The 17,773-nt window shown below is 32.6% G+C and overlaps 2 protein-coding genes and 1 pseudogene across 2 annotated transcripts in view; 1 reads left to right on the top strand and 2 right to left on the bottom strand.

The window, feature by feature from the left end:
- SPATA17 (spermatogenesis associated 17) overlaps positions 1-17,773 on the bottom strand; it is a 252,730-nt gene that overhangs the window by 108,370 nt on the left and 126,587 nt on the right. The window contains exon 6 of the mRNA XM_003767712.2: positions 8,167-8,290. Within this exon, the coding sequence (XP_003767760.1) occupies positions 8,167-8,290 (124 nt within the window). The remainder of the gene's footprint in view (positions 1-8,166; positions 8,291-17,773) is intronic.
- Positions 4,482-4,581, bottom strand: LOC111720437 (annotated as a pseudogene).
- Positions 7,965-17,773, top strand: part of GPATCH2 (G-patch domain containing 2) — a 436,123-nt gene continuing 426,314 nt past the window's right edge. The window contains exon 1 of the mRNA XM_031937380.1: positions 7,965-8,184. The gene's annotated coding sequence lies outside the window, so the exon portion shown is untranslated. The remainder of the gene's footprint in view (positions 8,185-17,773) is intronic.

Genomic DNA, 17,773 nt, shown 5'->3' with positions numbered 1-17,773 from the left:
TTTAAACTGCAAGGGTAATGGAGAATTGTTGGAAGTTTTTAGAATAGTAGAATGATATGTTTAAAGAAGTATTTGGGAAAATTCACCTACTGGTGATATGCCTACTTAATTGAAGAGGAGAAGAGATTGAACATAAGGGATGTTAGAACTGTTTATTTTATTTAAAAGAAACGAAGTTATTGCAGTAACTATACTTGAGTAGATTAACTCTTAAGACAAGAATATTAGAAGTAGGAAGAGGAGATTGTGAAAGACATTTTAAAGAAGGAATTAGCAGAATTTGTTCAGTGGGTGTAAAGAGTGAGGAAAATGATCATGAAAGATAACCTTAAAGTTTAGAATCTAAGGAGAATGTGAATGGTTATTACCATTTATAGTAGGAGACTTTGAAATTAGAGCAGGATTGAAATTGTGGAAGACATGATGAAACATGATTTATTGCCCACAGGAAAGGTTTTATGACCATGTTGTTAAGCATAAAAAAAAAAAATTGAAACCATATCATCATCATCATAAACATACTGCCTTCAAATTTCAGAATTATTTTTCTTTACAAAAATGTGTGTATATATGTATGTCTGTATGAGTATTAGAAAAACAGTGAGCATATTCATTTTTTAAGAAACATGAAATATCCAAAACATTTTTTCTTATTTGAAATAACAAAAGTTTCATTTAAATTTCTGGCTAAGTACATACCTCTTAAAATGATTGCAATCTCTAAGAGCCCTTTCCAGATTTAACATTCTATAACCTTATTGGAAATCTTCATTGCTTACTTGAAAAATAAACCTCATAAAACATGACAGTAGCATGAAAATAATATCCAAAAATTTGAGTTAACATTTTCCCATTAAATGTTCACTGATTTACAAATCATATTTTAATTTACAAATATACACATAAAATTTACAGGTATTCTGCATTATAATCTGTTATACTTATTTATGTTATACACTATCATGTTAAAACAAAGGAAGGCAAAAAGAAGTCATTCTTTTAAATAATAAAGTAATGGTTTACTGGACTGTTCTATATCCTATACTTTTAAAAAAACATTGCAGACTATGGCTAAATTATCAAAGATACAGTTTCTCATTTTATTCTAGATTTTTAGTTTTCCTAAGATGTTTCTCTAAAATTCTGGCACCATTTTGGAGGTAAGGGTTTTTTGGTTTGTTTGGTTGGAATTTGGGGGGTTTGTTTTTGTTTTTTTGTTGCTTTTTTTTTTTTTTTTTTTTGCTTTTTTGTTTTTTTTAAATCAAGCTAACAATAAACTTCTTTGCATATTGCTACCAGTAGGTGGAGCAGACAACATAATTTATTACTCAAGAACAAGAACAGGGAAATAAAAGTATAACTTTTTAACAATAAATACAGGGAAATCTGAAAATAAGATTTCTTCAAACATTACTTAGCATTCAGTCTTTAAAAATGTTTTCAATCCTTATTTATCTTGATTTTTTAATTTCTTCAGAGGTCAATAAACAAATTTAAGTTTTAAAAAAAAGTCTATAACAAGAATATCACCAACGATCATATATGTGAGAAATTTAATTAGACAAATTCCTGAATTGACATAAATAACTTTGTTAAATAATCAGTTTTTCTTTTGTAAGAATATGTACTTTAATTTAAAAATCTAGAATGGTGTAAGTTTGAATGTTACCTAGTTTGATTCGGGTAAAAAGAATTTCAGAGAACATTTACAGAGACAAAAATTCTTCATGTGCTCACTTAATAATGGAATTAAATTGAGCCATGTTTTTATAGGTAAGGAGGTGCATAGCAAGCAGTATTTTCTAAGAAATATAATTAATTATATTAAGTCTGTAGCAACAAATTAACCTTATTATTACTAGTAAATGATGATTGATTATTTATGCAAATATGTTACTATGTTCAGTTGCTTCACTGAAATAAACATATTTACAAAAAAGTATTCCAATATTTAACTTTTTAAACTAATAAAGCCTTAAGGAGTCTGTTAATTCACTTACTAAAACATTGGTTATTTATTTGTGGTAACTTCTTTTAAAGTGTTTATATGAGTAAGGAAAAAATAAAATCAGTAACAAATATAGAATAGAAATATTTCATTAAAAGAGGGCTAAATTTAGAGTTAGAAGATTTGGATTTGAATCACAGATTCAAATGTATGACCTTAAGTAACTCACTTGTGCTATTAGGTCTATTCCTCCTCTGTAAATATGGGGTTGGTCTAATTTTTAAGTCTCTTCTAGCTTTAAATATATCCACTGTGAGCTTTTGTATATTTTTTAAGAATTAAAAATAACATGAAAATAGACTTTTAAAATATAGTGCCATTGTTTTTTATATATATATATATATATATATATATATATATATATATATATATATATATATATATATATATTATATATATAACATATAATATATAAAATATAGTGCTCTAGCTTTTTAAAATATTATATAAATTTTTACAATAGGTAAGGCATTATCTATTGTAAAATATAGTTAATTTTGTTGTCTTTAAGATTTGCAGCACTTGCCAGAACAGAGAAAGGTGCAGCATTCTTGTTTTAAAATTTAGCCTTCCATCTGTAGAGACTTATATGAACTAATGCTGCATTAAATGAGTAGAAGCAAGAGAACATTGTACACAGCAACAAGAAAATTATGTGATGATCAATTGTGATGAACATGACTCTTTTCAACAATAAAGCAATTCAGGTCAATTCCAATAGATGTAATGGAGAAAGCCATCTGCACCTAAAGAGAGGACTATGGGAACAGAATGTAGAGCATAACAGTATTTTCACTTTTTATTGTTGCTGTTGTATGCTTGCTTGTTTTTATTTTTCTCATTTTCCTCCTTTTTGATCTTATTTTTTTTGTGTGTAGAATGATAAATGTGGAAATATTTTTAGAAGAATTGCACATGTTTAACCTATATTGTATTACTTGGTGTTTAGGGGTAGGGGAAGGTGGGGAGGAAGGAGAAAAAATTGGGACACAAGCTTTTGTAAGGTTGAATATTGAAAATTATCTCTGCATATATTTTGAAAAATAAAAAGCTATTATTTTCTTTAAAATTAGCCTTCAGACACATTCTACTTGTGAATTTAATAATTTTAATATTAAACTCTCCTCTTATGCTAGATTAGTAAATGGTGAACTATTTTTTTTTAAGAAAAGAGATTTAACATTTAAAAATCCAGGATTGAGTATCGTTAGAATGTTACTTAGATGAATGTAAAAGATAAATGTAAAGTCTTATAGTTGGACTAAAATAAAATCCAACAAAACTAAAAATACAACATGCAGGAGATATGATTAGATTGTAGTTTGCCTGAAAAAAAAAATCTTGTTTTAGTGGACTAGAAACCCAATATGAATCAACTGCAAAATATGTAAACAAAAATGCTAATTTTTTTTTTTTGTCCTGTATTTGAAAAAACAAAATGTAGAATTGCGGAGATGGTAATTTCATTATACTTTGTTCTAGCCAGGAAATATCCCAAATAGTGTTCTCAGTTCTGGACATTACATTATTGGGGAGTCATTGACCTTGTCCTCATTCATAGGGATTCATTAGTTCTCACTTGTCCTATTGCAATAGACATGACAATTGTTCTTATTTCTAAACCTCTTCTCCCTCCAATCTATTCTCCACATTAATGCCCACGTTATTTTCCTGAAACATAGATCTGGCCATACATATCACAGTTACAAAAGAAAAAATGTAGCTCCCTATTGCCTCTAGGATAGAGTATAAAATTGTCCCTTTAACATTTATAACCTTCCACAATCTGGCTCCCACCTATTTCTCCTGCCTTGTTTCATATTACTTCCATTTTCACACACTCTATTTAAGTTAAATCATCCTATTAGTTCTTCCCTTTTCACAAATCACATCTCCTACTGCCATGCATGCCTTTGTACCTGTAGCTACCTCATGTCCAGAATGTTTTTTCTTCTATTTATTATAATCCCTAGATTCCTTCTAAGCATAACTCAGACCCAATTTCCTCCATAAAATCTTTCATGATGTCCTCATTTCTCAATACTACGTTTCTGCTGAAATTACCAATGGGTATATTTATTTCTTCCAGGGGAATGTATAGTACTTGAGAAAAAAGGTTGTTCAATATTTGCCTTTGCCTCCTCAATACCCATCTCATCCCATGTACATAGAAGAAATTTAATGTTTGTTAAATTGAATTTAATAATCTTAGGACAAGTATTTCTTACCTGCTTATGATATGCCAGGCATTGTATTAAGGACTGGGGGTACACAGAAAGGTATAAACAGTAGTCTTTGACTCTAAAAAGCCCATCTTTTAGAAGGAGATAACATGCAAATGACTACGTACACGCAAAATATATAAAAAATAAAATGGAAGTAATTTCTGAGGGAAAATGACTATTGGGTTGGGATGGATGGAGAATGGAAGACGACCAGGAAAGGCCTTTTGTGGGAGACAGGAACTGAGTTGAAAAATACTGAATGCTTCAAGAATTTTCATGTTATTCTTGTGCAGAGGCCATGCTGATCTCCAACCTGTTGTTTCATTTTTAGAATACTTTTAGCTAAAATGTAGACATGCAGAGCATGAATAACCTGAATGAAAAAGGACCTAGAAATGCTAGTTGGAGAAACTGAAGATATTTGACTTTAAAAAGAGAATATTTAGGAGGAACATGATAGTTTTCTTTTAAAGAAATGAAGAGCTATCATGTAGAAGAGCATTAGTTTGATTCTGATAGATCCTAAACAGGCAGATTTAGTCTCTTTGCCCTCTAAGAGCTATCCCAAAATGGAACATCCTTTCTCAGAAGACAGTAATTCTATCTTATTTAAAAAAAAAAAAAAGCCTGTATCTTTGACAAAAACTGCTGGAATAACTGGAAATTAGTATGGCAGAAATTAGGCATGGACCCACACTTAACACCATATACCAAGATAAGATCAAAATGGGTCCATGATTTAGACATAAAGAACGAGATTATAAACAAATTGGAGGAACATAGGATAGTTTATTTCTCAGACTTGTGGAGGAGAAAGAAATTTGTGACTAAAGACGAACTAGAGACCATTATTGATCACAAAATAGAAAATTTTGATTACATCAAATTAAAAAGCTTCTGTACAAACAAAACTAATGTAAACAAGATTAGAAGGGAAACAACAAACTGGGAAAACATCTTCACAGTTAAAGGTTCTGATAAAGGTCTCCTTTCCAAAATACATAGAGAACTGACTCTAATTTATAAGAAACCAAGCCATTCTCCAATTGATAAATGGTCAAAGGATATGAACAGACAATTTTCAGATGATGAAATTGAAATTATTACCACTCATATGAAAGAGTATTCCAAATCATTATTAATCAGAAAAATGCAAATTAAGACAACTCTGAGATACCACTACACACCTGTCAGATTAGCTAAGATGACAGGAAAAAATAATGATGATTGTTGGAGGGGATGCGGGAAAACTGGAACACTGATACATTGTTGGAGGAGTTGTGCACAAATCCAACCATTCTGGAGAGCAATCTGGAATTATGCCCAAAAAGTTATCAAACTGTGCATACCCTTTGATCCAGCAGTGTTTCTACTGGGCTTATACCCCAAGGAGATACTAAAGAAGGGAAAGGGACCTGTATGTGCAAGAATGTTTGTGGCAGCCCTCTTTGTAGTGGCCAGAAACTGGAAACTGAGTGGATGCCCATCAATTGGAGAATGGTTGGGTAAATTGTGGTATATGAATGTTATGGAATATTATTATTCTGTAAGAAATGACCAGCAGGATGAATACAGAGAGCCTTGGAGAGAATTACATGAACTGATGCTAAGTGAAATGAGCAGAATCAAGAGATCATTATATATGTCAACAACGATACTCTATGAAGATGTAATCTGATGGAAGTGTATTTCTTTGACAAAGAGACCTAATTCAGTTTCAATTGATCAATGATGGACAGAAGCAGCTACACCCAAAGAAAAAACACTGGGAAATGAATGTAAACTGTTTGCATTTTTGTTTTTCTTCCCGGGTTATTTTTACCTTCTGAATCCAATTCTCCCTGTGCAACAAGAAAACTGTTTGGATCTGCACACATACATTGTATCTAGGATATACTAGGACATATTCAACATATATAGGACTGCTTGCCATCTAGGGGAGGGGGTGGAGGGTGGGAGGAAAAAATCGGAACAGAAGTGAGTGCAAGGGACAATGTTGTAAAAAAAAATTACCCTGGCATGGATTCTGTCAATAAAAAGTTACTATAAAAAAAAGAATTGGTGGGTTAAAGAACAAAAAACATTTTTAAAAAGCCTGTATCATGACAAGAGAGGATGATAATACTAGAGAAGTTGTAGACATACAGACAGACATTAGAGCATTATTGGTGGAATTATGATGCAGTACAGCTATTTTGGGGAGCAATTAGGAATTACTGTCATGAAGTAGTGAGAAAATCCATAACTTTTAACCTAGAGATTCCACTGCTAGATGTAGCAGTCAAAAAGGTCATTGACAAAAAGGTTTCATACAGCAAAATGTTTATAGGGCCAATTTTTGTAAGAGCAAAGAACTGGAAACAATTGGAAAATGGATAAACAAATTGCAATACATGAATGGGATGAAATATTACTGTGCATTAAGTAATGATGAATGTGATCAAAACAAAACAAAACAAAAAAAAAAAAAAAAAAAAAAAAAACCATGGAAAGACTTAATTGAACTAAAACAAAGTGAAACAGGGTAAGAACACAATAGACCTCAGTGATGTAATGGAAAGAACCACCACCATAATGCAATCTAAAATTAACGTTGCAAAACTGTCCAGAATAAGCTTGGCCTATTCTAAAAAAGAGAAATGAAAAAGCATACTGTCTTGGAGTGATGGAAAGGAGATTTCATGGATGACAAACACAACATGGCAGTTTTCTCCTTAATGTATTATCTTAGCTTAAAGCTTTATTCTATTTTCAACCCCTAAAATTTGCTATTGAGATAGAGAAAAGAGGATGCAGAGGGAAATCTAGGTGACAAAACAAAAGATAACTATTTTAAAAGGGGGGGGGGGAGACTAGATAGACCTCTAGGGTATATTACAATGGATTCTTGTTCAAGAGCAGATTGTCTCTTGGGTCCTTTCCAATCCCAATATTATTTGATTCTATTATTCTGAAATCTTTAAGGCACCTTAACAGTCTGCTGATCAATAAGTGAACTTTGCCATCATTTTAAATGTTCAATTTTTTAAAATACATATACCTTGAAAATTCTTGGATATTAAAAATCATTCTTTTAGCTTTTTGTGTAAAATATTAAGAGGGAATATGCTGTACTGGAGAGAGTGCTGCCCCAGTATTTCAGAATACCTGGGTTCATGACCTGCTTTGAATATACACTAGCTGTGTGGCAGCTGTGTGAACACTGAAAACACTTTTAACTCCTTAGCTCCCCAAACAGCTCTGCACGACTATCTGTTAAAGATAAGTTGAAGATCTACGGGACATGAGTTCCCAACACTAATAAAATCACAGATCTCGGTGAACCGCGCTCACATTTAAATATTACATTCTCTTTTTATCAACAAAACTAAAACCATGAAACATCAAAATTGTCCTGAATGCAAAGGTGATTCCGAAATATGCAAAATCTGAGACTCAAATTCCTCCTTAAAATAAAGAAAAAACTTGGCTGAAGCGAACAGATCTGAGGAAAACCTTTACTTGAAAACCTTCCTTAAATCCTATTTGGAAACACAGAGAAAGCGTAGACTCTCAGCATTAGCTCAATTAAAAAGAGAGAAAGAGAAAGCGTCTTCCGCTTTAAGCACTTGTTAGTTCTAGACTAGTTCAACAACATAACAATACACCAGTCAAAATGAGTTTTGAAAGTGAGGCGATGCCCTTTGTGTTGCGTTATCAGCGCGGCAGATCAAACTGCTGACTTAGACGCTTTCTGTGAGCCTCTCCGAAACTGCTGTCACAGAATAGTCATGGTGCCTGCTCTTGCCTAGAGAAAAGCCTGAAATTGAACTCGAAGCTGTGTCTTTGTGATATCTTTCCAACAAGTCATGTCCCATTCAGCCTGCTAGTTTATCTCTGTCAGACTCGGGGCTCCAGTGGCTTGTGAGAGCTGCCAGGGCCAGGTATACCGACCTGCTTTGTGCTGAGAAGGTAATGGGTCTTTCGGGCTTGGTTCTGCTTTCTCTTCTCTTCCTTCTCTAGATCAGCCTTCTTCTTTTCTCGAGCTTTCATCTCTGCAAACTCCTCCAGTGCTTCCCTGCATCAAAACAATTCTCTGTTATTTACAATCAACCCAGTATTTTTGAGGACCTATTATGTGTAGAAATAACACATTTGTATTGTGCTTATCTGTTTTTAAAGTGCCTACAACTGCCATTTTACTCAATAAAGTTAGGAAACAGACATTTTGAACGGAAAGGAAATTATGAAAATAGATCTTGCCTGAGGTGATTTAGATGACTTAGTGATTTTAACTTCTAAAACAGATAGTTAAGCCACTAAAATGTGAAGCTTTGATTTGATATTTAGGCATCTCAAATCATTATTTCCATATGCAATGCCAATTTCAAAATTGTGCATCTGTCTATTGTACACATAATTTATTACAACTTAATCTCAATTAGCATTTCTAATAAGATCAGTAAAAAACAGACATTGTACATTAGCCAGCATACAAAAGATTGACACTTGTTTCAGTGATGTGTATTGACAGAATAAATGTTAAATCAGATGAAGCATTTCAAGCCTCCCTCATATGTTCAATAACATTAAAATAATAAAAATATTCACATGTGTCTCTCTGACAAGTATATGTGCATGTACACATAGTTCAATAAACATGATAAAATTTGTATTTTGACATAATTCTAGGTGTTTTGAATTATCTAGAATTTTGAGCTCCAGGAAGACAAGGCCAATGTTTTTTCTCCTGCAAACATTGTCATGTTCTCTATATCTAGTTGATCCCCATAAATATTTGTTAGAGTTTAAGTAGCATACCAAAATCTAACTTGCTAAGCAAACAAACAAAAAAAATGGTTTGGAAAATTACTTAATACTTTCCCCAGGTCACAGCATCTTTTCAGGATTTATTTTAGAATACATTTTTAAAGGTATGCACACAAACATATAACAAAAATAGGAAATGAATATATTTAAGTAAATCACCCTTGCTTTTGCTTCAAAGGTAGCAGGGAAAAAGAGAATAAAAGGGGGGGGGGAGAATTCAAGTAAGAAAAAGGTATATACATCTATTTCAATCTGTAGATTTTTTTCCAGTTTACTGTTAAAGGGTACTAATACAATATTTCATACAAGGTTACTTATGAAACATACTGACGTTTAAAAATCACCATGCTATGCTTTTGCAGCAGTGTAATTTTTTTTCAACATAAGATTAAATTGCAAAATAAATGAATTACTTAGAGTGGCATGGCCCCCATTTTGCCACCCTTCTCTTGAAAATTGCTTATTAATATGAAAAAAGGAGTTGGAAAATAGCCTGTTTTACTTTATGCATAGTATTTTGGGGGCCTCCAAGCCTGGATAACTGGACTAGCTGCACATTTAGATTGTGTTGGCAAGCTGGTACAATGACCTTCCTGACCTGCATCTCAAGGCTATTATTAATCGCTAAGTAACCTGGTAAAGCCAAACAAATTTGTTTCCATTGAAAGGATCTCTATCTGTGTCTGAGAATTTGTGCTGTACCAAACAAACCTCATTAACTGTGTCCATTTTTGACAAAGAACTAGGAGTTGGAAGGATTGGTGACCTTTGTTTGTCCTTACAGTACGATTTCAGGGCAGTTACATGTGAGCAAATAAGTGTTTTTAAAAGAAAAAAAAAAATCACTATTTTTGTTACACATAAAAAATAGGTGAATGCCCTTTGATTTTTATAAAATATTTTAAATTATTCTTTTTCTTGTCATCTTACCTATCTTTCAATCTTATTATCACAGAAAATGAAAAATTTACATTATAAATTTAGTTTCTAGAAGTACATTTTTTTACTGCTGTCCAGTAAAGAGAGATAATTTTTTACTATAAAGATAAATATTATTATAAATTCCAATATTATATATATAATATGATATAGTATATAACATAAATATGTAAATTAAAAATATACTATTGCTTATGAGAGTTATTGTAATAACATAAGACTATATAGATTTAGATTTTGAAGAACCTATAGAGCCAGCTAGGTACAACCCCCTCATCTCACAGTTGAGGTAATTGAGGCCCAGAAGGATTTATTTGTCCAAATCACAGTCCTTTGACTCAAATAAATGGGATGAGATTTTAAAGGTTCTTTGTAAGGATCACATTTTTACAATAAGTCTACATATAATTGTAGATGAATTAAAGAGTTAAATTCTATATCATTAAGTATATGGGAGCCAAGACAGAGATTCCATGTTCAAGAAGTAGAGAAAGTTAAAGTATATCAGAATATACCTCAGGAACAGAAATATAGGAAATGAATATGAGTACTATTGTCAGCTTACAAAGCACACAGTTAAAAGAAATGGAATTGGTGATTTAGGATCATAAAATTCATAAAATGCACTATGATACAATAGAGTACAAGACAATTCAGATATCCAGAAATAATCTGGATAGAAAATAGAGGCAGAAAAGCCAGGAAAATTCCTATATGAGTCAGTAAATGTTGACTGGGGTTTTTATATACAAGATCATGTTCTATGTCCTTTGAGGGACACAAAAAAGAATGGCACAGGATCTTATAGCTCATAGAGCTTATGACAGAGACAGGTGGTACAATGTATTAGAGTGCTAAAACTGGAATCGAGACCTGAATTCAAATGTAGCCTCAAACACTTATGTGTGACTTAGGCAAATTTCTTAACTTCTGTCTGACTCAGATTCCTCATATGTATTTTGGGAATAACAATAGGACTTGCCTCTTAGGGCTGTTGTGAGCATTTGTAAAGAACTTCATAAATTTTAAAGCACTATAAAATTGCTTAAGGATTACAATTACACTTAGGGAAGACTATGACTGTAACACAAGATAGAATGTAAACTTGTCAGAGACCCTTTTCCTTTTATCTTTGTGTGGGAGATGAGAACCTATCATAGTATCTTGCACATAGGAGGTACTTAATACATTTATGTTGAATGGAATGCTTGTTGTAAAAGGTAAACATTCATAAATTGTAGTATAAACAGTGTGACAGGAATTCTGAGGAGGAGGCATCAGAGATAGTATTCACTAAGGAAGTGACATTTGACCAGGGCATTTTCACTTAGATCATACTGTAGTCATTATGATTAAGTATTTTATGACTTGGCTTTTGGATTATTCCATAAAGAAAATAACTTTCTATGGGGAACTCATACAAGTCAAAAAATGTTAAAAAATAATAAGCCTTTTATTAAGGGAACATTTTATTTCATACAAATGAAGCTGGTAAATTGGAGGTGAGGAGAATGAGAGGGGTAGCATGAAAAGAGAGGGAAATGTAGGGAGGAGAGATACACTAGGATTATTCACAGCCACCTGAAAAACAAGGATTCATCCAGATCTCTAAAGGGGAAAATGTACATAGTGCCCAGGCCAGGGGTGTGCTGATTTCCAGGCCCTGAAGAGGTGGTTCTGTGATCCAGGCAAGTCCTCACACCCAAGTTTTCAGTCACTTTTGCAGTTATTAAGTTTGAGATAACTGGGATGGCCTCTGCGGTGCTATAGTATTGTTGAAATGGGGAGAGAGATGATGAGGTCTCACTTAAAGAGTTTCTGACTGGTTTGCCCCTTGTGACATCACAGGTAATGGGTACCAATTGGCAAGGATGAATGGGGCATGGAAGTTTCCATCAAAGAAGATTCCAAATATTGCTGGGAGCGGATTTCAAAGCAAGGGAAGACCTGGAGTTTTAGGTGGGAGAAGGGACCCTCTCTAGAATATAGAAAGGAAGAAAGAATTTTTCTAGTTTTATCAAAGTTTTATGTAAAAAGATGTTGTAAAAGTACCACAAAACTGTGTGAGTTTGAACAAGTTCAAACCTCTCTGGGTCACATTGTCTTTATATGTAAAGTAATGGAATGGGAGAGATGATCAAAGGCTCTTAACCTTCTTTGTGTTATGAACTTTTCTCAGTCTGGTGAAATCTAAGGATCCTCAGACTAATACTTTAAATGTATAAAATAAAATATATACAGTTATAACTGAGATCAATTACAGTTAGAGGTTATCAAAATGTTTTCTAAAGTTCATTTCCTTCTCTTGGTGTTTTATAATGATACATATCTATCAAAAAAGTGAGACAAGATTATTTCCCCCTTTGCTATTTTTTAAACTAGTATAATCAGTTCAAAAATCAATCCCCTTCTCAAGTAAATACTGCTAAGAAAAGGAGAGAATTATTCAATTTCATAATTATTCTACTAATTCTACTAATCACATATATTAATGACTTATGATTCTTTTATTTGTCCAATTTCAAATAAACATCAAATACTTCACTAACTATAAAATTAAATTAATAAAAACTCCACTCAAGTAATTCCACTGTTAACCTTTGTTAACTTTTTTTAAGTTCAAAAGTAGACATTGCAAAAAAAAAAATGGAAGGCTTTAATTTTTAACATTTCTTTCTTTTGGAAAAAAAATTTCTGAAAATGAATTTTAATACTGATTATCCTCTGATCTAATTTTTCATTTGATCTGTTATTTAGTTATTTCAGTTTCATTCAACTCTTCATGACTCTATTTGGGGTTTTCTTGGCAAAGTTACTAAAATGGTTTGCCATTTCCTTCTCCAATTAAATTACAGATAAGGAAATTGAGGCAAACAGAATTCTCGTTCTCACTAAACCACAGTGACTCCTATTATCTCCAGGATTAAATGCAAAAAAAATCTTCTGTTTGGTATTCAAAACCCTTCATACTGGAAACTCTTCTGCCTTTTCAGTCTTATACCTCACACCATATTCTACCTTTGCTCCCTACCACCATCACCACCATCATTCACCCTGTGTTCTAGTGACACTGACTTCTTTGGTGTTTCATGAACAAAATAATCTATCTCTCAGCTCTGGCAATTTTCTTGAATTGTGTTTCCTTTATGCTCTATCTTCTTTATCAATATTCTATCCTCATCTCCAACTTCTGGCTTCCTTGACTTCAAGTCCCAGTTAAAATTTTGACTTCTACAAGAAGGCTGTCCCAATCCCTCTTAATTCTAGTGTCTTCCCTTTCTTAATTATTTCCTATTTATCTTATATACAGCTTATCTGTACATGTTTGTTTGCTTATTGTCTCCCCCATTAGATTGTAAACTCCTAAAGAGTAGAGACTCAACTTTTTTTTTTATAACCCTCCAGTAACTATCATAGTGTGTCATATAGTAGGTACTTAATAAGTGTTTATCAACTCTTAGGTCTTCCCCAAAAGAGATCAGAAAAAGAAAGCAAGGGCCCGTAAGCTTTTATAGATATCTACATCTCTAACCCTATCTATCTATCTATTCTGTTGCAGTAATAAAGAATAAGTAACTAAAGGGGGAAAAAAACCATATGGTACATACAGTGAGCATTGTGAGGCACTGTGCTATGCACTTTTCCAAATGTTATTACATTTGATCCTCACAGCAATTCTGATGTGTAGGTGCTCTTATTGTCATCATTTTACATTTGGGCAGACTGAGGTAAAGGGAGGTTAAGTGATTTGCCCAGGATCACACAACTTGTTAATATCTTAAACCAGAATATAATTCAGAGCTTCCTGACTCCCAGCCTAGCACACCATCCATTTTGTCAGCTACCTGCCCACCTGCCCTCTCTTCCTGCAAACCTGCCCTAAGGGGTATCCATTAAATGGGAAATGACTGAATATGATCAAAAGTATAGTTTGAGAGAAACATTGAAAGATTTATGCAAAATGATCTAGAGTAAAAGTGGGCAGGACCCAGGAACACACATTATCCAATAACAACTACACGGCAAAGACAAACAACTTTCAAATACTTAAGAATCAATGCAAGATCAATAATGATTCCAGAGGATTGATGATCAAGCACGCTATCTGTCTCCTGACAGAAAGGTAACAGAATGAGACACACACACACACACACACACACACACACACACATATATATATATATATATATATATATATATATATGACAAACCCAATGTACAAATTTGTTAATCTGAGCATATTTGCTAAGTTTTTTTTGAAAAAATAAAATTATTTATAAAAGAAGAAAATATATCTTAACTTACATATGACAAACTGAAATGGCAATTATTATAGAAAGTGCTCAAAGAGGAGACAATTGGTTTCAGGGGACCTAATAAGTTGTATAACACTGTGAGATAGAAAAAAGTTCTAGGACTCTACCAACATCAACTGGAGAATCCCAGTAAGCTCCCTGACAGTAAGGCCTCTCTTGCTTCTGCATTCCTAGTATTTAATAAGAATAAATTGCACAAAATAGATTCTTAAGAAATGATTGCATAATTATATGGCAATTGTTGCCTATATTCTTCTCCTTGAGCTTAAAAAGGACCTTATATATCTACTTTGTGGGATATGGGAAGGAAATGTCTTCTTTTAAACGATTCTTTCTTTTGTCATTCTCTGCCTCCTATTTTGGCATTCTGTAGTCATCAATCTGACAGGAATATAATGTATAACAAATGATGCCCTGGAAAGTGACTAATGCTAGGAGTCAACAAAGTTTATTATTTTGACACTTAAAACTAACAAGTTTATGACTTTTTTAAAGAACTAGCCTTCTAAAAGAATTCCCACTTTTATTCAATCTCACTGTATTGTTGTTGCTGCTGCTGCTACTGTTGTTTTTGCTAGATGGCCTTATGAATACATGATCATGATGAAAAAATTGCATGCATCTTGCAAAGGGAGTGATTCTCTCTTTCACAAGAAGAAACATAAAATATTACAAATAAACTAAAATATCCTGCTTCCTTTGTGCTTTCAAAGAGAGTAAGATAGTATGTTTAAGAGAGTAACCAGTTTGAAGACTGTGTGGCAAATATCTGTAATGGAGATAATCATTCACCCACTGATGTTTTAGGCTTAGATGACTGGATACAAGAATAGCCTCTAAGAACTTAAGAGAAATAGTTTCTTTCTCTCTACTTTTCTCTCCCTCTCTCTATCCTTACCTTCTTTCTTTCCTTCCCTGCCCCTATCTTTTTCTTTTTCTCTCTGTTTTTTCTCTCTTTCTGTTTTTTTTTCCAGTACTTACTTAAATTAAAATAGTATTTAGTAAGACCTTTGCAAAACATGAAGTGCTACCAAAAGGCTACACAGGTTTAATGGTAGAGGAAACAATATTGTCTCATACCGGATACTCATATTATCCAATGAATAATTTCATCGAGAGGAGACTGTATTACTTGTAATTAGGGAGATTCTAGACTCTAGTCATATCTATGTTTTGCTGTAGTGATTTTCCTGAAAAAATTCAGTTAGGGCCAAAAAGAACCTGAAAACTTTGGAGTCAAGTTCCTAGCATTAATCCCCTTCTGAATGAACCCGTCAAATGAGTAGGCAAATTCATTTGAAGGAGGTCATGGTTGTGCTCTTGGGATGCCTAACTCCTCCTTATCTAAAATCTAAAAGAACTTCACAAATGAGAATTTCACAAACATAAAGATAATAAAATTAAACAATATATTACTAGAATAGCCAAGAGCCTTAAATGGAATCCCTGATTCCTTAGCTGAGTGGTCTAACCATCAGAGTTTATTCCCTGGGGCCTCAAAAAAGTTCCTTTTAATTGGGAGAAGAATTGAATAACACCATCAGATGGTCATTGGATTAGCTTTCTACTCCCAGGAAAATCTGACTGCTATTGAGGAGAATGTTACTAAGAATGCGTAATTATATGGTTCCTGGAGGGTACTTATAATTGAATTATAAGGTGTCTAGTGAGCATTCTATGCAGTGATAGGACACTTTACAAATTTGTCACAGTCCAGAATGTGAACAAGACATTTCATAATTCATACAAAAGTGCACTTAAGAAATAATATGATTATATTAAAATATTCTTCTTTTAAAAGAAAATGAGACCAGAGGTTTCTACGAAGAGATTTTAACATTTTAAGAAATTTTATATTTTACTTCCATGATTCTTATTCTGTTACCACTTTAGAAATAAAGAGAAAATGAGAAGAAAAAGTAAAAGAAAATACAGCAAGTAACCAACCAAATCAGAACTAGATAATTATCCAGATTATCATGTCTCTTTTCTTAGTTAAAACAAAAAACAGAAAGAGAAACAAAAAAACAAAAACAAAAACTTTGCCCTAAGTACAAGTATAACTATATGCAATGAAATTTACGTGAATTTTATTTTCAGATTTTAAGTTATGTTTTCTTAGGTGTGGAAGAATGGTTCTTATTGTGCTATTTCTATGTATTCGCCAATGCAACAAGTTTTTCACCCACCCAACAGCCTGCAGCAAGTCCTTAAAAATCTTGAACGTGGCACACTTCACAGCCTAACTCCAGTATTATTCCAGACTAATTTCATATTACTCTTTCACATACTTTATGTTCCAGCTAAGCTGGCCTACTTATTATTGTGTAAATTTGACATTCCATCTTCCATTGATATGTCTTTGAATAAGTTGTTCTCCATATCTGGGATATACTCCTTTTCTCACCATTCCTCTCAAAATACTCAAAATAGAGAGTGAGGTACCACTCACTAGCTTTTTCTGATACCCCTATTTATCAGTGCTTTCTTCTTTTACCCAATATTTATACGATATTATTCTCGTATCCACCAGTAGAAGGTAAAGTTCTTTAAGACAGGAAATATTTGTTTTTATTTTATCTTTGCATCCTTAGTATCTTCTTAGTTAGTTTAAAAAGAACAGGATCCACTACTTTCTAAGACATTTAAATCTACTTTAGAATAGTTGTAATTATCAGGGAGCTTTGTCCTACATTAAGCCAGAATCTGTTTATTGAAAACTCCCAGCAATTGCTTCCAGAACACATAAAATTTCTATAACTTCATAGTTCCCTAATATACTGCCTATTTACTATATTAAGAGGTAATAAAATTAGTCTGATAAGTGCTATTATTTTTATATTTAATTATATTTTTGTTTATTTCATTAAATATACAACTATATTTAAAAATGTTTAACATTGCTTTTGTAAAAAATTTGAGTTACAAATTCTCTGCTTCCCTATTACCAGTAAGACAAGCAATATGATATTCATTATTCATGTACAATTATACAAGACATATATCTATATTAGCCATGTTACAAAAATAATTACAACAACAACACAAAAAGCAAAAAAAAAAAAAAATGCTTCAATCAGTATTCAGAATTCATCAATTCTCTTTCTGGAGGTGAATAGTATTATTCACCATTATAGTTCTCTCAGAAATGTTTTGGATCTTGTCTTTAAAGTTTTTCATACTTGATTATCTTTAACAGTGTTGCTATTACTGTGTACAATGTTTTCAGACTGCTCACTTTATTAGCATCAGCTTATGTAATTCTTCCAAGATTTTTCTAAAACCATCATGATGATAGACCTAATTGTTCAGCCATTCCCCAACTGATGAGTATTTAATTTCCATTTTTCTCACTGAAAAAAAAAGCTGCTATAAATAATTTGGTGCTCATAAGTCCTTTTCCCTTTTCTTTTCTCTATTTGGGAAGTAATAATGGTATTATGGGGTCAAAAAGTATACACAGTGGAAGAGGAAGG

The sequence above is a fragment of the Sarcophilus harrisii genome, chromosome 4 (genome assembly GCF_902635505.1).
Source record: "Sarcophilus harrisii chromosome 4, mSarHar1.11, whole genome shotgun sequence".
NCBI classification, from domain to species: domain Eukaryota; kingdom Metazoa; phylum Chordata; class Mammalia; order Dasyuromorphia; family Dasyuridae; genus Sarcophilus; species Sarcophilus harrisii.
This window is presented reverse-complemented; position numbering and strand designations above follow the sequence as displayed.